We start from the raw sequence: 26,942 nt of genomic DNA, 5'->3' as shown, positions 1-26,942 counted from the left end.
TTCCGTAAAACTTTCTGTCAGCAGTCGCTGTTACTACTTGTGGGGGATACATCTGTGACGAGGCTGCCTGAACAGGAGTCTTGATGGTCGTCAACCTTTATGACAATGAAGCAGTTGCTTCCTCATGCTTCCGAGCGGCCGCGTCCACCAGCTCTGTTCATGTGGTTTGGGTGACCATCAGTATGTGGAGACCAGACCTCTCCTCAAGGGGGGAGCCTGTCGATCTGTAGCGTAGATCTTTGAACACTATGTTTTGTGAAACGTTTTTGGGTCTGTGTCATGGCCGGCTCCCGCCCCGTCCCAGCTTTCTGCTCTGTGCCTCTTCTGCGGTCTCCTCCGCACGCACTGCAGGTGAGTGACGTCGGCGTATTTTATGAAATACTGAGTGCTTTGGAGAGACCAAGTGTTAGTTCACGTTCGTAGGTGATGAGCTTTCGGTGAGCTGGGAGAGCACTCTCCTTTTCTGATTAGGCTCGAGTGTACACACAGGGAGATGCGCCAGTCTGAAGCGCTCAGCTTGATCGGTGCTGACCCTCGTGGTCCACACCTCGGCCCACTTGGAACATTTCTTTCTGGGGTGATGGAGAACGTCCCCTCCGGCTGCCTCCTCCTCGTTCCTGCTCTCTTCACCTGCCCCGGTCGCTGCTCTGAGCTCTGTTACCGCGCACTGGTTGTGCCTGCTCTGAGATCTCGTGCGACCATTCGTACGTCCTACGGCACGTACTCTCCGGTGTCCCGCAGTTTCGACTCAGCATACTGTTGGAAGACTCATCTAACTGCCGTGTGTCCTAGTTTTCCACTCTGTGCCTGGGACAGATTCACTGTCACCTGCAGAGTCAGTCAGACCTCCAGTTGTGAAGTACGTCATGGGGACGTCACGTACATAGGCTGTGCTGACTGTAGCTAAGAACACTGGGCTGTGCATTTGGAAGTTGCTAATAGAGGAGATCTTAAAAGTTCTCATGGCAAGAAAAAGCTTTTGTAACTGTGGGTGGTGACAGATTTATTTTGATAATTTCACAATATATATAAATATCAAATTATGTTGAAACTCATATAATGCTGTATGTCAGTTACAGCTCAGTAAAAAAAAGGAGTCAGATCCAGAAGGGGGTTAAGTGATGGATCCTTTTCACCTTTATCAGGTTTGGGTTGCTGTTGACATTATCTGGTTTCACTGTTTTAAAAAGAGGGCAGAGAGAGAGATGGGGAAAGACAGTGGGGCTCGGGGACTGGGGGACATTCCTCTGCAGCGTGTTTCTGCAGCTTCTAAATACGTTTTCCGCGTCAGGGGCGAGAGTCTTTTAGTCACAGAGCTATGGGAAGGACTGGCCAAGGCCATTTTCAGAAGGCTTATCCTGATAGCATTGTGCTGCGTGACCACTTTGGATTAAACCAAGGAAGTAGTTGACTTTGAAATTATGTGGTCATGGATATTGATGCTTTAGAATCATCAGTTATATGGTTGCAGGGTGTGAGGGGAGACAGATAGTTCTACATTTTGAGGCTGATCCCTCCTTTAAAAAACTTGAGAAAATATTAAAGCTATGGGCAGGGAACCAATTCTTTTAATACAGCAGGCCTGTCAGTATTTTCAGGACTTTAGCTTAGTGTTTCTGAAAAATCTATTCTTAAAGGGATGAGAGTGCTATGTACGTACAACTTTGAATAGGATGGCGTTGGGGTGGCTCAGTCGGTTAAGTAGCCGACTCTTGGTTTCAGCTCAGATCATGATGTGGTGAGAGGTCGTGACACTGAGTCCCGTGTCAGGCTCCGTGCTGCGTGTGGAGCCTGTTTAAGATGCTCTCCTTCTCCCTCTGCCCTTCCCCCAGCTCACTCGCACTCTCTCTCTCTCTCTCTCTCTCTCTCTCGCAAATAAACAAGTAAATAAATGAAATCTTTAATAAAAAATAAAATAAATAGAATGGCATTAAAAAAACACAGATAAAAATGCTATATTTGTCCATCAAGAAAAGTTGTAGAAAAAAGTGGAATAGAAGTTTTTCATAAGAATTTTTCTCAAGAATTTGAGCCTTTTGATCAACTGTATAACATAGAACCTTTTACAGTTGCTTGTAAAGGCACGTCTGTTCGCAGTTGGGTCTGCCACATACTTCACTGTAAAATGTGTCCTGCCAAAGCCACTTCCTTATTTTATACATTTACTTATTTATATGATCAACAGTACTTACTGTTGTGATGCGGGGCATCACAGATGTAATTCTAGTAGGAAGGGAGACAGAAGAGCCAGCCGCAGCTGCGAAATCATGAAATGTGTTGCTGAGAAGGAGCTTGTGGGCTGTGGGCGCGTAGAAGTCACCAGTGGGGACGGGAAGGCTTTGCGCAAAGACGTGTCTCTGCACTCGCGCCACAGATGGGCCCACCTGACTGGTGTTTGGGTTTGTTTTTTAGTTTTGTTTATAAAACACTTAAGCCATAGAGAATGTTTTAAAGGGTCAGTCAAGTGGAAACTGTGATTTTATCCTGGCCCATTTACGCTGCTGTCTTTCCTCACCTTCCATAAAGTGATAGGTTCTGTTTTACCCCTTCTTGGCCCTTTAGGCTCCAGCACCTCTCTCGAAAAGATTCGTTAGATCAGTCACCTGTGTGTGCTTTTTTGCTTTGTAACATTATCTGTTAATCTTTTGGTGGATAAAATTGAGATCAGTGCAAGAATCATAGTAATGCCCTGTTTTAATTCCGTTTATCACCGAATATGAGGTACTTTATGTAAATCTCATTTTAAAGCTTGCAGTTGTTCATTTCTAGATTTCCGTCTTCATACCGGCAGTCTGGCCATTAATTACGGGGTCTAATTGAGAACACTGAGGAATTCAAAAAGGCAAGAAGTCATGTCTCCCTACTAAGAGACAAGGCTACACCCCACTGGCCATCTGAATCATCTGGGCAGTTAAACATTAAATCAGTATGATAATAATGATGTTTCCTTTGCAGTAGAAAAAAATAACTCTAGGCAATCAGAGGAGGGAAGGAACCCTGGGGGTTGATGAGGTGAGAGGCCCTCTGACCAAGGAGGGCTTGCGGGGAGGGGTGGGTAGGGGTAAGGGAGCAGGGGCAGAGAGTGGAAGGAGGGCGGAGGGAGGGGGACAGAGCATGGAAGGGGTAGGGGAGCCCTGGCGGTGGCATGGAAGGGGGAAGGGTGGGGGTGGAGCATGGAAGGGGAGGGGGCGGGGAGAGGGTGGAGCATGGGAGGGGAGGGGGGCGGAGCGTGGGTGGCTGGGAAAGGGTGAAGGAAGTGCATGCAGACTGACGGCATGTGTAAGGATGAGTAGAGTGAACAGGAGTTCACTCCACAGGCGGGAGTGGAGTGTGTGTGTGAGTGCGCATGTGTGTGAGTGCGTGCGCGTGTGTGAGCGCGCGCAGGTGTGGCGGCATGAGAGCGGCCCTGCTGGAGCATCCTGGATCTAGATCTGGAAAGTGCCCCCTGGAGCCTCTCAACACTTCGCGGGGCTGGTTTGGGGTGCTCTTACTGCCATCTGAAGATGGAAAGGTAATGGTGTTATGACACAGCTAGAAAGAGTTCTGCATCCAGAAATTAGCAGATTCCTAATCCAAGCCCTGCAAAGAGCTGTTGTTCTCCATGGCGGCAGAGGCCTCCATGAATGATGCTTGGCAAGTCCCATACTCACATGGTCGGGAACCTGTGATGGTTCTGGGTGCCTGCCAAACACAGGTTTACTTCCCTGAACGTGGTTTCACGGACAGATGGTCACTCTGAGTGCCGCCTGTGGCCGGAGGCTTGAGAGCTGTGCATTTGAGCAGGCTTGGCATCAAGGAGCCCGTGAAAGGGGCTGACAGTCAAGCACACCCTCGTCCCTGCCCCGAACATTGTGCCCTATGCCGTTTGTAGCTTGTGTCGCCTTCTCCTGCCGTCCTTCTGACTCTTCCAACGTGTGGCTCACTTGCTCAGAGGTGTTGTTTGCTCTCCCCTAGGACGCTACTTGCTTTCGACTCTTCTTCTTAAAAAAGTAAGAATTGAGAACTCTTGTGTTATGTTACGAGAGAGAATCTACCTCCTGAAATCTGGTTTCTTTGTATACGGTATATCCTAACACCCAGGGGCCAGATGACAGCTCTGAGCATGTTTCCAAACTGTCTTCCTGTGATGCATGTGTTCTGCAGTGATCCACACTTTTCCCCTTTCCTGAGCCCTGGCGATGGAGTTATTTAGCTGGGAAATTTGAAACAGAAATCACGTTGAACACGTCATTAGCATTGTGGCATGAGCCTGGCATTGACGCAGATCCCAGTGTCTGATTTCCCCAGTCACTAGACTCAAACCAAATGGCTTTTCTAAGATGCTGGAACGATGAGTGGACAAATTCAAAGTTAGTTATTCACTTATTCAGCAAGTATTCAATGGGTACTTGCGTACATGGTGTCAGGTGCTGAAAACAGAGGTAAAAACTGCCTGGTCCTTACCTTCAGAGGTGCAGAGGTGATATGGACAGGCGAGAGCTGGGTCTCGGCCTGGGCAGACTCTAGGTAGGTCGTCCGCTGTGTTGTCTGAGGCACAGAAGTTAAACATCGGTGCTCTTCGTCCATGTATTAGTTCAGAAAGACAACCAGATCATAGTTGTATAAGTTCTTCCCTCCTGTTTTCCTCTTTACAACGGAAGATTACTCAAAGCGACATAATCCTAAGCCTTTACTTACTGATACAGACTGTGGGACTGCTGAGCAGGCGTGTTGCAGGAAAGGATGGTCATACTGGGTTCTTTAGACGGGCGCTGTTCACAGGGCCCAGTGAACTGCAGAATTCAGTTCTAAGCCCTACTGGGCACTGTTCCCGTGGTCCGGAGTCCCCTGTGCCAGGGGCTCCCATACTGGACATTCCCATTATGGCAGTTTCTGGCATTTCCCATGAGGTCCCTTCCCCGATCTCCATGGCATCAAATGGAGCCCCAGTGATGTAGGGTAGCAACAGTATTTGACAGTGAATAAAACCCTTTTTTGTCCACATGATTCTGGTTAATTGGGGTTTGATTGTTTGTATTTTGTTTACTGTATCACAAAGAAATGTCAAAAGATAAAAATCCTTTTCTTCAAAAATCTAAAGGAGTAAAGCCCCAGACTATAAAAAATTGTAGTGGGGGCGCCTGGGTGGCTCAGTCGTTAGGCGTCTGCCTTCGGCTCAGGTCATGATTCCAGGTCTTGGGATCGAGCCCCGCATCGGGCTCCCTGCTCAGTGGGAAGCCTGCCTCTCCCTCTCCCACTCGCACTGCTTGTGTTCCCTCTCTCGCTGTGTCTCTCTCTGTCAAATAAATAAATAAAGTCTTTTAAAAAAATAAAAAATTGTAGTGGGTCAGTATCCTCTAGAGGCCCCAGTTCCATCCCACAACCTGCCACGTTATTTAGATGAGTCTGAAGGCAAAAGTGCCAGTGTATTTAATTTGTAGCCGGCAGGTATACAGTACAACGTCAGACAGTTTTTCTGGGGGTAGGGAGACAGCCCTCCTTGGAGGCACCACTGGTGCTACTTTACGGCTCGTGTTTCTCTTTTCCAGCCCTCTCTCCCTTGCTCCCCACGCCAGGTGAGGGGTGTGCATGTGGCTTGGCGCTCACACGCCCATGTGAGTCCTGGCACTGCCGTTCGCGGGCTTTGTGTCTCGGGCAGGAGTTCATCTCTCTCAGCATTCATTTCTGTCTACAAAGATGGGAGGAACTGTGCCTCTTCTGGTTGTGTTCCTTTCTGTTTTTTTCTCTTTCTCCTTGCTTCTGTTCTTCACTCCGTTAGTCTTATTTCAGAAGTCAGGCTGTGGCTGAATCTTGGCGGAAATAGGTACATGATGTGTTGCTTTTCACTCTCATCCCAGCGACCCCCGAAGAGCGCGTGTAGCAGATGGTCACGGACTGGCCGTCTGGAGGAGGAGGGCTGTTGAGAAGAAGTGGGGCTCTCCTGCCCCAGAGACCCGAGTCGCTGTAGTAATGCTAATATGTCGTCTGATTGCATGGTTAGTTTTAGAAGTCTGGTAAGATTGAATCTTGATTTCATTGAGACCGAGGTTTATTTTTAAATTCCTTAAAGTAGTCAAAATTTACTTTTAAAACAGGGTAATGTTTGTAGAACCTAAAATGTTCCGAGCTTGCTTGCCAAAGTCAGTCCATTTGGCAGTCTGATGGGGTGAGGCTTGTCTTAGAGACTAGCGTGCATAGGGAGCAGATTTCAGAGGGTGCTGTGGAATGCACATTTCAGACTTTGGACCTTGTTCGTCCTTTACTTTCATAGTAAATGTCAGCAGACAATGCCCTCTTTATTTCGAAAATTAATTAGTTAATACTACATTTCGGGGTGAGGCAACCATGTTTTCTTCACCTCCTTTCCATGTCAGTGAGCATTGTTTAGCAGATACTAGAGACTGAAGAGAAAAAAAAGAAATGGTTCAAATTTTTTCCTTTTCTTTTGGCTAAAAAAAAGTTTAAAGAAAGGTAAAATGTTTGACCAACAGTAAACCCTAATGAAAGGATCAGGTACATCTCTTCACCCCAATCGCTTGCTGAGGGCACCCTATTTCCAAACTTAAGTGCTTGGCTAGCTGTCACTTAAAAGAATTTATGTAACTTAATGTTTATTAGGAGAATTTTGATTGCTGTACTATTTTGTATTCTTTTCAGCAAATTGACTCCATAAAAACGCATCTCTTTTTTTTTTTTTTTAAGCACAAATCAGATATCTAACCAGTTGGTTGATATTTGGGGTATGAACTACACCTTGGGCGTACTTAGTAAATATTTGCCCTGGAACTCAGTAAATATTTGTTGAGTGATCATAAAAACAGTAAATCTTGGAATATCTTATGTAATGAAAAACTCATCTAGAGCTTAAACTTTTTAAGGAAACCTCATGAAGTTAGACCAGTCACTGGCATCAGGCACCACGATGGTCTCAGACGGTAGAGATGGTGAGAACAAACGCAGGTGCTGTCTGAGCACAGAGATATTCTAGAGTGTCATGTGAGTCCCAGAGAGGGATTCGGGGGCGCCTTGCCTAAACGCACACGGCTTGCAGCCTGCCCTGCAGGAGCAGGAGGTCTGGAGGGGCTGGGAGTGGGGGTGTGGCGGGGGGGTAGCATGTGGTCTCCTCTGTCTGGAAAAAGACCCAGAGAAGGGGTGACGGCACATTGTGCCAGGTGTGTTCCTCTCATGGGATCCCGGAAGCACAGCGTGCTGCAGTGGTCCAAGGAGACTGTCCCCCCGTGCCCGAGCAGCACGTGCCCAATGTTGTGTGAGCATCATAAAGAACTTACTAAGGACTCACACACAGCAGCTATATACTTCTCATACCTTTGATTCACTGACCTTTCCCTGGGCCTGCTGAACCAGGTTTTGGTACTCCTGTGTGTCTCTAGGGCCTAGCACGGTGCCTGGCATTTAGTAAACACTCAAATTAATTGTTTAACAGGCTAATAAATAATTGAGCATCCATCAAGTCCTTGTGCAGAGCTTAGTTGTATGATGTGATAATTTGATAATGAAAATCAGGAACCATTGGTCTAACGTAGTAAGATATTTTCCCAAATAGTGGGGGAAAATTCCACAGGTTTTGTTTCCCTAAAAACACTTATTACTGTTGTTTGAGTCTATTTGGGGGGATGCCTCCTTCTGTTCTTTAAATCTCCCTGCAAATGCATTGGTTTCTGACTTTAAAAAAAAATGGGGGCACCTGGGTGGCTCAGTCGGTTAAGTGTCTGACTCTTGGTTTTGGCTCAGGTCATGGTCTCAGGATCCTGAGATCAAGCCCTTCATCGGGCTCCGTGCTCAGCGCACAGGCGGCTTGAGATTCTCTCTCTCCCTTTTCCTCCTCCCCGCCACGCCCGCGTGTGCTCGCTCTCTCTCTTCCTCTCTCTCTCAAATGAATAAATCTTTTTTAAAAAATCGCAGACTCATTTGTGAAGAGCAGAGGGAGGACATGTAGAGACCCAGGCCTCACACAGCTCCCAAGCTGCCTTCGTACCTGATTCTGGAGCCCCTTTGAGAAAGTCACGCGGGGCCAGGAGCCTTTGCTCCAGGAAGTTGGCCAGGAATAACCTTTCTGTTTGCTTGGCTCCAGCCACCTCCAGGATATTTGCAGGTCTCATAAGAGTGACTTTATAAAGCTGGTGGATGAACCATAAATTCCTGAATAAGAGTTTGGGCTTTTCTTTGTTCATATGTATTTTATGGATTTAGAAAGCAGACTCAAATAAGAAGGTGCAGGACCAGATGTGATACCTTGTTCTATGTGGATTTGTGAGTTAGGTGGTTTGAACAATCCAGGGCTCTGATCGTTACCAAGTAGCCTGAGATGCAAGCATGATGCTTTCTCCAGGAATCTGAGCAATTTACTGCTTCTAAGCACTATTCTGTGTGTCTAGTAAGAAGTAAGGATGGACAGTTAGCATATTCATTCCTTCAGACTGTATTTGTGTGTCTGTGGTCACCTGGGCCTGCTCACCTCCCCTTCCTGAGACACTGCTTTCATTATGCCTCTTGGCTGTGGCTCAGGGATCCTGCATGGTTTCCCCCAACTCCTTGACCTGGCATTGGAGTCAGGGAGGGAGTGTGTTTGCTGGAGGAAGGAAGGGTGGTAGTGCAGGGAAAAGTCTGTAACCCTGGACAGGAACAGGGTGACAGATCTCAGGGAGTGAGATGACTGTAACAGATTTTCTTCCTGCCATTCAGCAGTTTAAATAGAAGTCTGATTAATGATGGCCTGGGTCTTTGTTTCCACTTACAGATAATTGAGACTTAGAATTTTTGGGGTCCCAGCCAACACTAAATATTCTGGGTCTTTATTCTTTAGGTGTTAGCCTAGGAGTTTTTAGTTGTCAGCCATTGGCCACCATATTGACCACCAGAAAATAAAACTACTTCATTGTAAAGCAATCCCTAGCAGACATACATTTAAATGTATTATCCGATTGTTAAAATGTCCCCCTCGCACGCAGAGTTAAACCCCACCTTGAGCTCCACATTGTACTGATTTTTTTTTTCTTATTTTACTTTCTTACCCTCCTCTTCTTGTCCCAAAGCGCATTCTACTTGAGCAGCATTTGTGTCTGGTGAGTATTTTGGCTTGAGGATTTTAGACTTCATTCCAGCATTCCATGCTCTTAAGTTAGTTAAGTTTAATTAAGATTTTGCTGGCTTTCTGTGAGCTTTTCTTGGATCTCTTATTAGTGATTATCATTCACATCTTACTAAGAAAAGTATATGCTGTCCTCTTACTTAGCATGTTTGGTGCGGGGCCCCCAGCAGTAGTCTTGCGTGGGAAGGCTCACGTTTAAGGGCAAGTGCTTTATAATTTAGTGTAACTTTAATGCACGGGGCTGTTTGCTTTATAACCTCCAGCTAACCCGTGCAGATGTAACTTCACGGGCTGAGGAAGAATGTTTTCTCTTTACCAAAGCTACTTCTCAGCCATTTAAAACTATTTTTAATGAACCGATTGTGCTTTTCAGTGTTGGAATGTCTTTTAATAGTTTCTTTATTAACACATAAGGCACTCTTGGGTTCCTCTTTTGGGGTGTGCCCTGCATGGGACCAGAACCACCTGGTATTTTGACTTTTAGTAACTGCCCATCCTCTTTCCAACCCTTGTAAGTGGCAGAGACAAAATGTGTTTGAAAATGAAGTTCCCACGACCTGCTTCCCTCACCTTTCAGTGAGCAGCCGAAGAGCTGCCTTTTAGCTAGTGGTCTCTAAAGAGGAGATAATTAATTAATAATAGAAGAGGAAGAGACATCCTTCCCCATCGTCCCCAGTTTTGTATAACACAATTCCTTTCTTGCTTACTGAAATCACTGGGGAAAAAACAGCATCATTTCTTGCTTGCTTCTTAGGACCAGGCTCTACTAATAAGGCATTTCTTTTTAACTTAAACTGGAACTCAAGCTGTTTCATGGAAGTGGGATTTGTTCAGCTTATGGGGCTTTGAGTCTCAGTGGGACAGACAGGGAATCATGTATGTCATGCACAAACATACTTCCCTTTTGGAACATCACATAGAAATGCCTCTGTGGGTCCCCAGGCTCGGTTACTAGTCGGGGCCACTGTTCTCGCTCTTCCCTCCGCGTCCCCACTGGACAGACGTCCTTGAATGTCAGCTTGTTCCTCTTCTGCCAGTTTCGATTAAGTTGGCGCAGGGATCCTTAAATACGTTCAAAATGCATGTTCCTGTCATTGTGTCTGCTGAATCTTTTATTACATCTCTGCAAAATTCTTAATGTCTCCGGGGGAAAACTGCAAATCACAGCTCAACAGGAGCTGGGATTTTCTCAGCTGATCAGTAGCCACTGGATGCTCACCTGGGTAGAAGTGAAAGACAGCAAAGGACAGCAGCAGGATTGCCCATAACCAGACATCTTAGCAGTTTGGTCATTTCGGAAAACATGCTTTATTTTCTCCCATAGACTTTCCTGTCAGTCATAAAGAGAATATAAAACTTGTATGTTAAAAGTGTAGGCATTCATTACTGAAGGTAGAAATGGTCATAATCAGGAGTCTAAATGTATCTTAGATGTAAATTCAACATGGTTTGAAATAGGATTTTAGTATCACGTAATTTACAAGTTAAATATCTTATTTTTCACTAATTAAAATAACCAACCTAAGACATTCTGCTTAAAAATCATGACTTAAAAGAAGAGCAGTTTTCTATCATTGTGAATCAAGTCTGTAAAACATAGAGCACACTCAACGTGCATTTCATGTGTGCACCAAGGTGTGAAGATGGGAAGAGATGAGACGGTCATCAGGAGCCGTGTCTCCGCTTCTCTCGTCTGCAGATGCAGGCTGTGTGGAAATACGATCATCTGCAGATGCAGGCTCTGTGTGGAAATATGGTCAGCTACCAATGGCTTCTGTGTTAATGGCGTCCTTGAATATGTGCAGTCATGTACACAGTTGAGAAAATTTAGTTTTCCATCAGCATTGCAATTTAGATTATGTAACATTTAAATTATTTTTATTCTGCTATCATATGACTATCTCCTTTACATAATGTCGTAACAAAATTACCTAAGAATTTTAATAGAAAGCTTTATCACTACCACAAATATTCTAAAGTATTCCAAAATAATGAATAATAAGCTTGAGTAAATGCATGAATGAGTAAAATTCTTTTGGAATTATGAGATGGGACTTGGTTGTGTCTTTAGCCAAGAAACTGGATTTCAGTGGCATAGAGTCTCAAATTTTATAACAATATTAGTGGTTTTATCGAACCCTTCCTATATACCAGACCTTGTGCTCTATTTTACACACGCTCTCTGACTTAATCCTAAATAACCCGGAATTCAGAGCTGTTGCTCATCTCCATTGCTAGATGAAGCGATGAAGTGCCCTTTCAGAGACTAGGGGCTTACAAAGACTGGGGCTTGGGGTGAGTCCTCGTCTCCAGCTGCGAAGCTTTTCCTCGCCCGCATCAGAGAACGAGGTGTCTTAGTGTCAGCAGAGGTTCAGGCGTCAGTTACTGCTGTGTCGTAAGCACGGCGCGAGCTTGCCCTTGAGGTCACAGATCACACACAGACGATGGGCCTCGGGCTGCAGGAGGATTTCCAGGCCAGGAGGCAGAGGTGGCTCCTCACACGCCTCTCGCGCAGACCGGAGGGAGAGTCCGCCCGATTTCCCCGCTGTCTGTGTCATGTCCACACTGCGCTCCAACAGTGTTGTTGAAAATGCCAGTGGTAATGAGTAGATCTCACAGGTTTTAAGGGCAATACACCCTTTTTGGAAGAGCTGTCCAGACGGGACCCTCTGCCTTACATGTCAGGCTGCCCCCGACCCCCCAAGGGTTCTGGCGCTCCTGCTCTGCCTGCTGCGAGAAGCACGTCCTCATTGCAAACCCCTGAGCACACTTCCTTGTGCACCTCTCTGTCCAGTTTCCCCCAGCGGGACTTAGGCTCAGCCGCTGGACGCGGACAGCTCACCTGCTTCTTGAGAGAACAGCCGAGGCATTTGCCGCCAGCCACAGGGAGTCCTGGGTCTGAACCCTGCCCTCACATCCACCGACTGTGCAAATTTGGGGGGTTCTTTATCCTTTCTGTGTCTCAGTTCCTCATCTGTAAAATCTCCACCTACCTTTCAGGATTGTTTTCAGAATTAAATGTTTACTATGCCAAGTGCTTAGGACATCGTGTTTGGCACGTAGTGAAGTTCTGTACTTGTTGAGTCTTGCCATCTCTAATACATAATTATACTTCATGCCTGGACTCTGCATGACCTGCAGGCTGACTCCACCCTCCCCCTCTCCTGGTGATAATCAGACCCGTGACCTCTTCCGACAAACCCGTCTCCTTTCTCCTCCTGAGTTCTGTGGCTCACAGTCCCCGCTTACGACCCCTTTGTACACAGCTTCCTCTCCGTAGCCACAGCCCTGTGCTTCCTCTCTCCCCAGTGTTGGAGTCTCGTTGCCCTCGCACTGCTCACCGAGCCCCTCTTCCGTCTCTCTACCTTGTCCCTGTGTTTTTCCTTCCTCCTCTTGCCTGTTAAAGATTTCAGATCCTGGGGGCACCTGGGGGGCTCAGTCAGTGAAGCGTCTGCCTTCAGCTCAGGTCCTGATCCCGGGGTCCTGGGAGTTGGGCTCCCTGCTCAGCGGGGGGTCTGCTTCTCCCTCTGCCCCACCGCCCCGCTTGTGCTCTCTCTGTCTCAAATAAATAAATAAGATCTTTAAAAACAAAATTCAGATCCCCGTTTCCTGCCCATATCTCTCATGTGACATGTGTATTCACAGTAGCGTGTAGGACAACTTCCTTTGAATATTTGCCAGAGTATCAGGGGAGCACTTTGAAACCCTTAGACGGACGCCCATGTACCTTTGTTAATTAGACATAAGCGTAGCTTATTGTAACTAGATATTGTCAACTCGGGCGAGATCGTGAAGAAACTAAAACGTAAGGGAACAGAACGATATGGATTTTTTTAAATAGCTTATTCAAAAAGTAGCATAATGACAGAAAACTGAACCAAGAGTAGCCTTGATCAATGAAGTTGTGTTGCTCATCAGAGGCAAAGGACCAGTGAAGACTCATCTATGAACCACCCATTTAAATGTTACTAGGGCTTCATTTTTACATATTTTCCTAAGTTTGAGCTAACTTGAATTTTATTCTGTTTGTCCTTAAACTTTTCTCTTTGGCTGACTTTAAAAAAAGGCGGTCCTTTAGGCGAAACTCACATAGGGTGACAGAAGCCTGAATGCTGTTTACCTGTAGGGGCAGGATATGGTGATTGATTGGAGGGGGCACTGGTGAGCCTCCTGGGCTGCTGGGGAGGCCCTGTATCCTGACCTGAGTGGTAGGTACATGGACGTGCACGTGTATGATAATCCATCAGGCGACACACTTATACTTTGTGCCTCTCCCCGATGAGCTGGGTGAAATAGGAATGATGTAAGGGGTTTGAAAAACTAAAATTTCCTTTCCTCATTTTGGAACACAGGGACAGTATTCCATTTGTTCTTATGTTCCTGGTTATGCAGTGGGAGAGGGTGGGAGGCAGGAGGAAGGCGTGGGGTGCCTGCCCCCAGGACTGTCCTCCTCCCAGCTCCCCATCTTGCTGTGTGTGTAGATGAATGTTTTCCCGGATGTGAAGAGAGCATACCACATGTCAACAGCTGTGTTTTTATTCAGAAGCTGAAGCGTAGAGTCTTTTGTGACACAATCACATTCTTGCCTGGTTTGCTTTCCCACTGGGCGTCTGTCAGCCGCGCATCTTCCCGTTGTGGTGCTTGAGAGTAGAAACTGTCTTCTACCTTTTCCTACTCAACAAGGAGGTAGCGAATTGGGATTTCTAGGGTGGAGAAGAGATGACAAAAGGAATGATTTAATAATACGGAGAAAATAGCCATCCGTGGGGAGACAGTAACACATCTTTTCCACCCCTCTGCCAAAGGTCTTACGATAGAAGTGAGCCAAGGTTATAAAAAGATTTCAGTTTTCCATATGGAAGAGCCAGATTTAGGGCCAGCAAGGAGGAACAGAGAGGGTGTTTCTGTTATTTCTGACATGAGAGAGTCTCCATATGTAAGTAAGCCTTTTCTTCCAAAACACCTTATCCTATGACATAAGTCAGGTTCAGGGAAACTTACTGTGCTCAGTTGACTTAGAATGGAATGTGAGTTTACTTTGGGAGAAGTATCTCTGTTTGGGGAAAGCATACGCGAGTGCGGCTGTAGTTCTGCCTTTGGGGCTCATGCCATTGTCCTGTTAGGAGGTTGTTCTGAATGAGCTAAAGGCTTTGGCATCTCCTTCAGGAACTTAGTTCTGGGCTGTAATCTAGGATGTGCACATCAGTGGAGAACTGAGGTCCTCTAGTTAATCCCTGCTGTTCTCTCACGCACCAGAGCTGCCGTCAAGTCACAGATGCGGCAGTAGCACGGTAGACGCGCTAGTTCTCGAAAGGGAGTAGGGTTTCCTAAGCGCACTCTGTCCCAGCTCTTGCCTGTCCTGAAGCCAAAATAATGAAAACCATGGGATTCTGTGAAACGCAATGAACGCGTGGCTCTACCAGGACAGATGAGACAAACCTCAGTATACATAAAACCTCACTAAAGGAAAACCTCTTGACTCCGTGGGCTCCTCACTTCTGCCCAGCTCCCATTCTCAAATATGCCAAACATTTGCTTCTTCTGACAAAAGCCTGGAGGAAGTGGGAGGCGGTTTCACAGCCCAGCATCCCGGATCTGGCTAAGGGTGGGCGCCAACTCGCTGCGAGATTCTTCACCACCAGTGTAGCCTACGAAGGCCATCGGTCGGGAGCCACGGCTGTCCCCACTGACAATGAACCCCCAAGAACAACTGCACAGATGGTGCCCAGTGGGTCTGGGGGTGTCAGTGGGTGCTCTGTGATCAGCTCGCTGTCATCACACATGTTTTATGAAAATGAACGTTTAGACCCTCATTTCCCCCGAAAGCAGGGCTTTGCAGAAGATGACAGCCAAAGCATCACAGAGTGAAAGGGCTGGCCTCGGTTATTCAGGGGGAATTGGGAAGAAAACTGACATCTGGGTAAAAGGTCACTCTTCAGTGGTAAAAGTAGTTCCTGAAATTACAAAGGAAAATTGCAACTATGGAAATTTTAAGATGCATGTCCAAAAATCATGTTAAAAACAGACCAGATCACAAGTAGGAAAAAGTTTCCACAACTGTGATGTTTCATAGCCATCAACATGTTCTCTCTCATTCGTGAGTAGGAGAGATGCATGTGCACACACATGAACACACATGCACATGGACACGCAAAAGAGTGGAGTTTATGATTACAACTCTGTGTGTATATTAAATAAATGGTGATAAATGCAGTGGCACGCTATATGGCTATGAAATGTCATGTTTTCAGAAGATTTTAATTACTTGGGAAAAGCTCATAATCCAAGGTGATGACACTTCACACATCCAGGGTGCGTGTTCAACGTGTAGATTTAGGCACAAAGGTTAATATATTGAAGGGAAATAGATCAAAAAGAATATAGAGGTTAGATCTTTGTAGTGAGAGTGTGGATAATGGCTTTTCCTGCATGATTTCCTGCATTTTCCGGCTTTAAAAAAAATGAATGTGTTAGTTTTATAATAGGAAAACAAAACCAACATTAAAACAGAAAATATAGTAAGTCAGAGGGGGAGACGAACCAGGAGAGATGATGGACTCTGAAAAACAAACTGAGGTTTCTGGAGGGGAGGAGGGTGGGGGGATGTGTTAGCCTGGTGATGGGTATTGAGGAGGGCACATTCTGCATGGAGCACTGGGTGTTATGAACAAACAATGAATCATGGAACAGTACACCAAAACAAATTATGTAATATATGGTGATTAACATAACAATAAAAAATTTAAAAAAAAGAGAAAAAAAAAACAGAAAATATATCTCCCCTCAAAGCTTTGCTCCTCCTTTGAAAGTTAAAGTTCCGGGGCACCTGGGTGGTTCAGTCGGTTAAGTGGCTGCCTTCAGCTCAGGTCATGATCCCAGGGTCCTGGGATTGAGTCCCGCATCGGGCTCCCTGCTCAGCGGGGAGTCTGCTTCTCCCTCTCCCTCTGCTCCTCCCCCTGCTTGTGCTCTCTCTCTCTCTCAAATAAATAAAATAAAATCTTAAAAAAAATAAAGTTCCTATTTTTTTTAAGATTTTATTTAGTTATTTATTTGAGAGAGAGAGAGGAGAGACAGTGAGAGAGTACAAGTGGGGAGGAGAGGGAGAAGCGGGCTCCCCGCAGAGCAAGGAGCCTGATGTGGGGCTCGATCCCAGGACCCTGGGATCATGACCTGAGCTGAAGGCAGACAGTTAACCGACTGAGCCACCCAAGGTGTCCCAAAGGTAAATTTTTTAAATAAAAAATGAAGATTTTATGCTGCCTTTCTGTAATAGTAGGTGCGAGACTCAGGTGAGAGGTTCTGGAAAGCCTGAGCACTCTTGCAGGTCTGCCGCGTTGGGGACACCACTGCCCTCAAGCGTCTGGGGTCCCTGCAGTCTCCCTGTGACACGCGCCCACTCCGGCGTGCTGCTGACCTCAGAGTTCGCGTCTGCACGCTCATCTGAAGCCAACATGTGGGGAGCCATCCTACGAAGCCCTTTTTTCTTTTTTTTTTAAAGATTTTATTTATTTGAGAGAGAGAGAGAGAGCACATGAAAGGGGGGAGGGTCCGAGGGAGAAGCAGACTCCCTGCAGATCCGGGAGCCCGATGCGGGACTCGATCCCGGGACTCCAGGATCATGACCTGAGCCAAAGGCAGTCGCTTAACCAACTGAGCCACCCAGGCGCCCTAGCACTTTTTTCATTAAACCATTTATTTAGCCATTTAAAAATATTATCTCTCTAGCCATTCACATAAAGAGTCAGCGTTATTTTTCAAAACGTTTTAAAACATAAGTTCTTCCCTCCCTTGTGGAGGATCGTTTCCATTGATTATTCACATGAAGTATTTCAGCCTAGAATTTTGACTAGGGGCACCTGGCTTTCCAGCTGGTGCCATGGCTTGGTGTTCAGATACCCAGGTGGTGATCTGAATGATCTAAAGCTCCACAGAATACGGTAGAATTTCAAAGCAGGGAAGGACCTTAGAAATCATTTAATCCAACTCTTGTTTGTTGTACATATGAAGAGGGTGAAGCCAGAGAGCTTGGGGCACACGGTTAGCACCCCGTTAGTCACGGCTTCCTGACCTGTCATTGTGGTCTTCTTGTTAACGTCGTCCTCGGAATACGCATCCAAACTCTGTTCCGTGGTGTTTGGGTGTCATTGACGTAGAATCTACTCCACTGCGAGCTGAACACGGTGGCCTAGAAGCTTCTGCCTAGCGCCATGGCGCCTCTCACTGCAGCCTGAGAACAGGTGGGTCCCACCACGCCGGGGTCTTCCTCATGTTTCCTCAGAAAATTCCCATTTGTTCTCATGGGATTCTTTTCAGCTTAGCTGATTTTTTTTAACCTTGGACTTCCAGCTGAGAAAAAATCTCTTTTCTATCAGTATTGTTTTTACAAAAGCTGACCTTGTTCGAGTTTTGCTTTGATCTTTATTTATTCGATCTTTTGGCAGTGGAGTTATGTAAATTTACTTTCTAAGTTAAAGGTTAAGTATGAACAAATTTAGTTAAGAAAACCCTATTTCTCTATATACTGTTGTTCTTAAACCATAACTAAAGACTTTCTGTGGATGGTGGGGACTAGCCTCTCCTCCTGGCCAGCTCGATGAAGACGTCACAACAGCTGCGGGGGATTGGCTACACTGTTGCAATTCATTTGATACAGTGGATTTTTTTAAACTTTATTTTTTTTTTTTAAAGATTTTATTTATTTATTTGAGAGCGAGAATGAGAGAGAGAGAGAGAGAGAGAGCATGAGAGGGGGGAGGGTCAGAGGGAGAAGCAGACTCCCCGCTGAGCAGGGAGCCCGATGCGGGACTCGATCCCAGGACTCCAGGATCATGACCTGAGCCGAAGGCAGTCGCTCAACCGACTGAGCCACCCAGGCGCCCCTGATATAGTGGATTTTTATTAGTTCTGTAACTCCCCCTCAAAGTTGTTTATTTTTGTTTTTGTTTTTATAGCAGGTGTGACTTTTAACCTTCCACACTCAAACTTGTGTGATACTGAGTAATTTTGTAGGGGCAATGTAATCCAAAATATGTGGGAAATGAATTTTAAGAAAGGTTAATGATGTCTCATAATTTGAACTCAAATAATCGTTTTTCATTGTGAACTGAATATGGACAAGTCAAACTAAAAACTGGAGACCAGGAGAACTTGGAGGGAGAAGGTGACTGACAGGTTAGTGAAGGACGTTCGTGCTTCTGCTGTGTTCTCAGTCTCACCAACGAGGACCCTGTCCTTGCAGTAAACCTGGTGACTTCGACTTAAAATTCAGATGTCCCTTCACTGAGGTCGTGATTAACACACACACTCTTATTTATATAATTTGTATAGTTTGTAGTGAAAATGCAAAATGGTTTTGCTTTTTTGTAGATAAGATCCATAAAATTTTGAAAGTGAGAAGTGTTTGTGTATCTTTCTTCGTGAGAGTAATGAAATATATTTGTTGAGCCAGGCTTAATGTCAGTCTCAAAAACGTGCTTATAAAACTGTACCGTCAACCTCCAGACCAATTTTTCAGACAACCTCTTCGTCCACATTGCCACTAACTTCACTTCCATGGGCCCTGCTGCTATTTTTAGTTCATTCCATAAAGATGTTCAATGTAGTTTTAGGCATTTCTGATTGACCTTAAAGTACATCATCGTATATGAATCCTGAACACCAGTGAGTATGGAAGTGTGTTCTGAGGTACATAGGACAGATCAACCTGCTTTATTCAATATTTCACCAGAATGTTTTCTGGTCGTACCATATATATTTCTGAAAATATATCGTCATAATTTTTGTTCCCTTATTCATAAGATTCTCAGAGGCTTTCTGGTTCATTCAAGGAAGATTGAAGTCATTCCGTTTCTTCCTCCCAGCACCGTGTTCCTGGACTGCGCGCTAGCTCCCAGCCTGGGCTCCCTGTGTCTTTAGTGCTTCTCCTTGGGGTTCACCCTGCACACTGGCCCCAGATCATTCACCCTAAAATAGAGTTTTCAGCCCCAGAGCAGCCCCTGCCTCATTAGGCCGCCCCCGCACTGTCCCTGTGATGCAGCTCAGTCTGCTTGGGAAGTAAGGTCCTGCACAGTGTGTGAAGTTTGCTCTCCGTCTGCCTCCTGTTCATCTGTCGCCCGGTCCTCCCTCCCATTCTGCTCCTCACCCAGTTCAGCACTACTCTCTGGATTACTCTGTTCTCATCTTATCTCTGTGTTCCCTGTCCACTCCATGTTTGCCCATACTTTTAAGTTCTGCTTCTTTTCTTGTAGTATTCTCTCACTGTTTTTGTTTGGATGTCACATTTTCCTGGCAAGTGCCCAAGGCGGTGGCCCCATGTCGGACCATTGAGTTCCTGCTCTGAGGCTACTGAAGCCGATCCCTGGTGAGGATGCCGGGACCCTGTTTCCATTAAGCCTCCAGGGAATTCATTCCAGTGATGATCAGATTACTTGTCACTTAAACTGTACAGTAAATGTTTGAATTGAGCAGAACTATCAATTTTGTATTAAATGGATTTTAAGTTCTTTGAAAATTATGATCTGTGTATAGTGTTAACTTCATCTAGTTTATAGTTAGGATTCTGTATCAGTGAGAGAAATTTTCAAATAAAATACTTCGCTCACATGTAACTAAATGAATAATTTGTACACAATTCCCCTTTATAAAATTTCTTTCACTTGTGTTTAATTATACAACTAATTCACAAATACATTCTCATGAATTCAAAAATACAAAGTGAAACTCATCCTTGATTCTTTCCTCCCACGGTAAAGAGGGTTATTGATATGCTGAGTTCCCCTCCAAATTTTTTTAATACATGTATGTATTTAGAGGACTGAGCCTGCGTGGCTCAGTCGGTTGAGCATCAGACTCTTGGTTTCAGCTCAGGTTGTGATCTCAGGGTCGTGAGATCGAGTCCTGTGTCAGGCTCCGCACTCAGCACAGAGTCTGCTTGAGATTCTCTCCCTCTGCCCATCCCCCTGCTCTCTCGAAAGAAAGAAAGAAAGAAAGAAAGAAAGAAAGAAAGAAAGAAAAAGAAAAAGAAAAAATCTTTTTTAAAAAAGACAATTTCCTCATACTCAAGCATTTAATTTAATATATGCTAAATGTCGTCGTTAATATGTATAAAGTGCTTGGTGTTTGTGAGATGCTCTTTAAATGTTAGTCCTCCACTGCCGGCCCTTTCGTCTGCCTGCCTGGTTCATTTTGTACTTCTTGTGGTAGTTGGGGCTGCTCGGTGGTAACAGCTCCAGACGTGAGATGACCCGCATGGAGGGGACGTCCTGTGAGTGTTCAGGAAATGCATCATCCGAGCACACCCAGCTCTGCTGTGTGAACGGTGGATCAAAGGCTGGCCTACAGGTTGCTCATTTCATCTTCTCGACAGCACCCAAGGGGCCCTATGATGATCCATGCAAATACTAGAGGACAAAGAATGCTTTGGTTTTTGTTGGAAGTCTTAAGAATGTTCATCAGGGTGTGGATTCTTTACTTTCAGATACTTTCTTCCTCACATACCAGCACTGAACTGAAAAGTTATTATTTGCAGACTGCCCTTTTACAAAAAGGCAATCTGGCACAATCCAGTGGGACATTTGAGACAAAAATGTGCTAATTTAGGCACTTTCTTACTTAAATTTGGCTACAGCCCATGATGCAGAAAATATATTTCCTTCAAAGCATTTTCATTTTTCAGAAATATACAAAGCTATGTCAGTGTTAACCAGACTTATGATCATTGTACAAGTGAATCTAAATATTGATCATTAGGTTGTACTCCTAAAACTAATATTGTATGTCAGTTATACCTCAGTTTTTTTTAAGAAAAGAAGGAATGGAACAGAATGGAGAGGCTTATATGGTTAATTAGTCTTTGACAAAGGAGACAAGAACATCCAATGGGGAAAAGACATCTCTTCAACAAATGGTGTTGGGGAAACTGGTCAGCTACATGCAGAAGAATGGAACTGGACAACTTTCTTACACCACACACAAAAATAAACTCAAAATGGATTCAAGACCTAAATGTGAGACCTGAAACCATAAAAATCCTAAAAGAAACCATTAGCAGTAAACTCTTTGACATCGGCGTTACGAACATTTTTCTAGGTATGTCTCCTGAGGCAAGGGAAACAAAAGCAAAAGTAAAGTATTAGGATTACACCAAAATAAAAAGCTTTTGCCCACAAAGGGCAACAGCAAAGGCATCAACAAAATGACAAGGCAATCTACTGAATGGGAGAAAATACTCACAAATGATACATCCAATAAGGGGTTAATATCCAAAATATACGAGGAACTTATATAACTCAATACCAAGAAAATCCCAAACAATCCAGTTAAAAAATGGGCAGAAGACATGAGCAGACATTTCCCCAAAGAAGACATTGAAATGGCCAACAGACTCATGAGAAGATGCTCACATAACTGATCATCAGGGAAATGCAAATCAAAACCACAAAGAGATCCCACCCCACACCTGTCAGAATGGCTAAAATCAGCAGTACAAGAAACAACAGGTGTTGGCGAGGATGCAAAGAAAGGGGAATCCTCGTGCACTGTGGGTGGGAATGCAAGCTGGTGCAACCACTCTGGAAAACAGTATGGAGGTGCCTCAAAAAGTTAAAAATAGAGCTACCCTACAATCCAGTAATCGCACTGCTGGGTATTTACCCAAAGCAAATGAAAACACTGATTTGAAGGGAAACATGCACCCCATGTTTGTAGCAGCCAAGATAATGGAAGTAGCCCAGGTGTCCATCGAGTGATGAATGGTTGAAGAGGATGTGGTAGTGGGGCTCCTGGCTGGCTCAGTCAGTAGGGCATATGATCTCAGGGTTGTGAATTCAAACTCCACATTGGGTGTACAGATTACTCAAAAAAATAAAATACTGCAGTTTAAAAAAAAAAATTAAAAAAAGTTGCAGTACACACACACCCACCCACACTGGAACGTTACTTAACTATAAAAAAGGGTGAAATCTTGCCACTTGCAACGACGTGGATGGAGCTAGAGGGTATTATATTAAGTGACATAACTCAATCAGAGAAGGACAAATATACGATTTCACTCATATGTGGAATCTAAAGCACAAAACAAACAAGAGCAGAGACAGAGCCCTGAATCCAGAGAACAGACTGGTGGCTGCAGAGGGAGGGGAGGGACAGGTGAAGGGGAGAGGGAGGTCCTGCTTCCAGGAATGGGATGGATAAGTCCCGGGAGGAGAAGTACAGCGTGGGGAACACAGTCAGTGGTGTTGTCCCAGGGAAGTGTGGTGACGGACGGCAGCCGCACTCGTGAGACCGCAGTGTAACACACACTCTTGCCGTGTCACCGTGCTGCGCGCCGCCCACGAACGTCACAGCCTGTGTCGGCTACGCTTCAATTTAAAAAAATAAATAATAAAAAATAAAAAGAAATACACAGTTTTCCCTCATGGCTTTGATTTTCCCAACAGCTAAAAAGAATGACTTGGAATTTGTGAAGCTGACGCTGTCTCTTTGTAAGTTGTGATATTGATTCTGCAGCCCTGTCAACAAGAGAGCTCTAGATGGCTGGGGGCGTGGTCCTGGTTTCCTAATCTCTCCCTCACCCTGCAGTCCCCCACTCTCTCCCAAACACCGTTACAAGAGAGAAAACGCAAGGGAAACAAAGAAATACCATTTGTAGATTTTTCCACATTTTCCCTTTCTTGTTAACTTTCCTCTCATACTTCTTTTTTTCTATTACCTTTTTTAAAGACTAGCCTTGCCTCTGTATCTGCCTCGACCCCATCATGGGGATTCCCCCGCTCTGTACCTCCCTCCTCCTGTCCTGAGAACTTTGCGGGCTCATTAGTTGTGCTCTTGACCGAGGGATGTGCACACGGCACAGTTCACTATCCGTCGGGGTCCCGGAGCCACGGTGCCCAACTGTTCTTGTTCTCAGGTATGAGATGCTGGGCAGCTTACTCTTATTTGTGAGGACCCGAGTTGCAAACTTACAAAGTGCTTTCTTACGCAGATCGGAGATTTGCCTATAATGGTGTTGCTGTCACCCACTTGAGTACAGAAATGTGTTCTGGAGCTAGTCCTCTGGGAACAGTGCACAACTCAAGCTCATCCCTGGAACTGTGTCACGGAGCAAATGCCGTCTGCTTTGGGTTTTTTTTTTCTCCGTTAAGAGGCTGAAAACCTAACCAAAGAACGGGCAGATATTCCCACCTGAGATTATTTCTGTTTGTTTGGTTTTGGGCATGAGTTTATGTGGTATTCAAGGTGAATGAACTCTGGAAAAGACTATTTCGCTCTGTAATAGAGATTAGATTGTTTTTAGAGTTGTTCTTTATCAATCCAAGACTAAGGTTAGGTGAAGAATCATGCTGCAGGTTCTATTAGAGATTAAAAGCAGCAATTCGGAAGGATTTTACAAATGGAGGAGAACAGCTTCTGGTGGATGGAAGTGTGCGGGGCGCCTTGCTGGCCTCCTCTGGGGTGAGAGGCGGCCTGGCATCATCGCCGATGTCCAGTCAGATGGGTCTCGTGTCCACCTGTCGTCCTGTCGTTTCACACATCTGTTTGTTGTGTCAAAGGGATTTCATGTGTTCCAAGAAGTATCTTGGTGGTAACCCGTTTTCCTTATGCAACGGATGTGACCATCTCTCCTTTCCCAAATATAACACAGAGTGAAGTCTTTATTTGAGTCAAAAGAATGTGATGAGTCTGTGGGTGTTTCTGCCTCTAGGGAGTAAAGTAGTCACAGATCCATAAATTTATCTGATAAAAAAAAAGTGGGGGTGAGTAGGGGAAAGAGAATATTTACATTTGTTACAACCCAAAATGTATATAATAAAATGTCCTTTCTTTGCAACTGCTGAGTACGATCTGCCCCAGAGTCGTGGCTCTGAGGGTTCACGTTAGACCTAAAGAAAACAAAGTCTGTTAGGTTCTTAGGGAAGATCAGGAGGTGGTTTGGAGGATGTCTGACTTGAACACTGTGAGTAAAATATTAAGGGTTCATGTACCAGTTAAATGATCTGCTTCTTTGTTCAGCGCCTTACTCCCCCACTCTGTAAAAGTAGGCTTTCTCTGCAAGCTCATTAGTAGCTTCATCACTGGGGTTCAGGTAGCATATTCTTTAAAAACCAGTATGTGGAGGCACTAAGAACCACCAACCCATACACTGTAAATGGATTAATTGTGTGGTTTGTGAATTGTATATTAATAAAATTGAAAAAACAAGTATGTAATTATATTGAAAATACAGTGTTTTGGTTTTTGGATAGATTTACCCCCCAAATTAAATAGTCTTCATAACTACTTGAGTAGTTGACATTTTTCATGAAAGCCCCTTTGGAGCCTTGCACCAACTCCGTGGTGTCACTCCTTCCCGCCGTGCCCTCGGCACCCAGCTGGCCACATGTGCGAGGGTCCATGGCGTCCATGGCCTCTGCCCCTAGAGTCTGACGCGAGTGTTTATCAAGCCTGTGCATGTCGGCTGCCTGTTTGGGTAATTGTGTCATTTAATTCAATTTAAAAACAATCCATTTATATGTCCACTTCCTGGGCAGCCGCTCTGACACCCCGACCCGGGCCTGCCAGGGCTCCCCCCGCCGCCGTGTGTGCCTGTGCAGGAGCAGTACAAAGGACAGTGCTAAGTGCACATAAAAATGTTGTGTTGTGATGCCTTGTTTCTGATTGGTTTTCTTTTGCTTTTTTTCAGACCACGCAGACCTTTCAAGTTGCCAAAAAGGTAAAGTAATCTGTATCATCTCATTAGATAATGAAGTTACCTGCGCACTGTGCTCTTCGGTACTTGGGTCACATTTGTTGCTGTTCCTGCCTTCCTCATTCGTCTTTTTATGAAGGAAAAGTACATTTGCCCTGACTTGGCTGCTTGAGTAACGCCCTCTCCCAAAGCGGGTGACCTGAAGGTAGAGTTTAGTCTTTAGATTCTGTTTGTGTTTCATCGTTCACATTGGCTCCTTCCTGCAGTGGATCCCTTCCTTCTTTTCTTATTTGCTGAGGACAAATCACTGCTCTGCCATCTGCCATGAGTTGGGTTTGTAGCCCTTTGTTCGGGGGTTGTTCGTGTTTCTTCTCCAAAATGTGGTTACCGTATTAAAATGGAGGTAGTCTTTTATGTGGAAATTTTGAAGTTTTATCTTTTCAGTCAAAAAGCAGAATTTTAAAGGGATAAGTGTTTCTTAAAAAAAAAAAGCCTGGTCTCCTCGGTGATGTGCTCGTAGGTGGCGGTTCCAGATGTTGGCGACTAAACGATCCTTGAATCTCACCTGCTAGAGAAGGCTTATCCTCTCTTTCCAGTATAATTACTACATAAACTTTCATTCATAAATTCCTTCTCCATTTAAAAATTATTTATTTTTAAAAATTGTGCTAAAATAGAGCATAAAATCCGCCATTTTAACCGAGTGTAAGTTCATGGCTCTGCGGCGCCAAGTTCAAGTTACCGTGGGGACTGGCCACGGTCACCTCCAGAACTGCCTTCGTCCTGCAGAACAGAGACTCTCCCCGTTAAACCGCCGCTGCTCGTTCCTCCCGCTCCCAACCCCCGGCGCCACCGTCTACTCTCTGCAGACACCTCCCGTGAGTGCACTGGCCCGTGTCACACAGCAGGATGCCCTCCAGGCTCGGAAGTCTGAATGACAGTCCGTTGTCTGGGTAGACCCGCGTTTATGGCAAGAGATAAAGGAAGAGGTTATACAAGTAACTATGGCTTGTGAGGAAAATGAATTTGCATTTTTCTACAAATAATACAACCCTCTCTAATGACTAAGACTTTTGCATTTTGAAGACATTCTTTCATATTTCTTCTGTTAGTACATTGGTATTTTTACAAGTCCTTGTGTCTTCTTTTCAGTACATACACATACAAATACAACTTCTTCAAAAAAGCCTTTCCTGATTCCCCTCCCCTAGCTGGAAGTAATCTCTGTTGAATTCACAAAATATCTATATCCTTCTAAAAACACACATTTCTTTACCTGGTTTTGTAAGTATTTATAAAGTTGTCTGATTCTCTGTATCAGGTTCCACATCCCAGAAGGGCGACATTTGCATCTGCCGTGTTTTTACTCCCAGACGCCTGCACCCTTATTCTGTGACGTTAACGGCATTGACTTTATTACTTCCAAACAAAGAGTTCTGTATCCTGTGTTCTGGGAAATTCCGCAAGCTCAGTCAGTCCTCCCACTAAATTGATAGCCGATGCCACTGGGAAAATTATGATTAATAACATTTTGAAATGCTTGCCCTTAAAGGACAAGAGGAATAAGGAACAGTTAAGAGAAATAGAAGGGGAAAAAAAACAAGGAAAAAAGAGATTTTCAGGAAGAAAGGGGTAGTAACTAAAGTGTTAAATACAGCTCAGTTGAGGGAGAAAGAAAACCAAGAAAACTAGTCTGTTGGCTTTGGCAGGTTTGAGAGAGCACAGCCGGCTACGGGGGTTACGGGTTGGGTGTTCAGTTGGGAGGGGGGCCTGATTCCAGGGCACTCACACTGTGTGAAGCCCAGCTCTCTGCTCAGAGGGAAGGGAGAAAGGAGAGCCTGTTTCCAGAGAGGCCGGGAAGGGCCGGAAGGGCCGAGGAAAACAGCTTTGTGAGCTAAGAGAGGAAAATGCCCTGTGGAGGCCCATTGTGGTACAAATGGCCTATTTAGAACCAGCCCCCACACAGTGGTGCCCCACACACAGTGGCGCCCGAGCAAAAGTTAACCCCGAAAGACGCTTGGTGCATTTGTCTGGACAGTTACTTCTGCTCTCATCCCAGGGTAAGCCCAGCAATAAGGTGGCTGGGACCTCTGAGGGTGCAGGAGGGACACTCATAAAAACTGCAGCATGCCGACAGCCTGAGCAGGACGCCGGCTGCATGCCCGCGCG

The 26,942-nt window shown here is 45.2% G+C and overlaps 1 protein-coding gene across 23 annotated transcripts in view; it reads left to right on the top strand.

The window, feature by feature from the left end:
- The window catches only part of DISP1 (dispatched RND transporter family member 1), a 176,046-nt gene that overhangs the window by 131,188 nt on the left and 17,916 nt on the right, over positions 1-26,942 (top strand). For 22 of the 23 annotated variants that reach the window (XM_027611184.2, XM_027611179.2, XM_027611171.2 and 19 more), the window contains one exon: positions 24,768-24,797. In XM_027611184.2, coding sequence (XP_027466985.2) covers positions 24,768-24,797 — 30 coding nt within the window. Of the gene's footprint in view, positions 1-3,488; positions 3,512-24,767; positions 24,798-26,942 lie in introns of those variants that run through there. The other variant, XM_035722175.1, reaches the window with a different exon arrangement.

The sequence above is a fragment of the Zalophus californianus genome, chromosome 10, assembly GCF_009762305.2.
Source record: "Zalophus californianus isolate mZalCal1 chromosome 10, mZalCal1.pri.v2, whole genome shotgun sequence".
Lineage (NCBI taxonomy): Eukaryota > Metazoa > Chordata > Mammalia > Carnivora > Otariidae > Zalophus > Zalophus californianus.
This window is presented reverse-complemented; position numbering and strand designations above follow the sequence as displayed.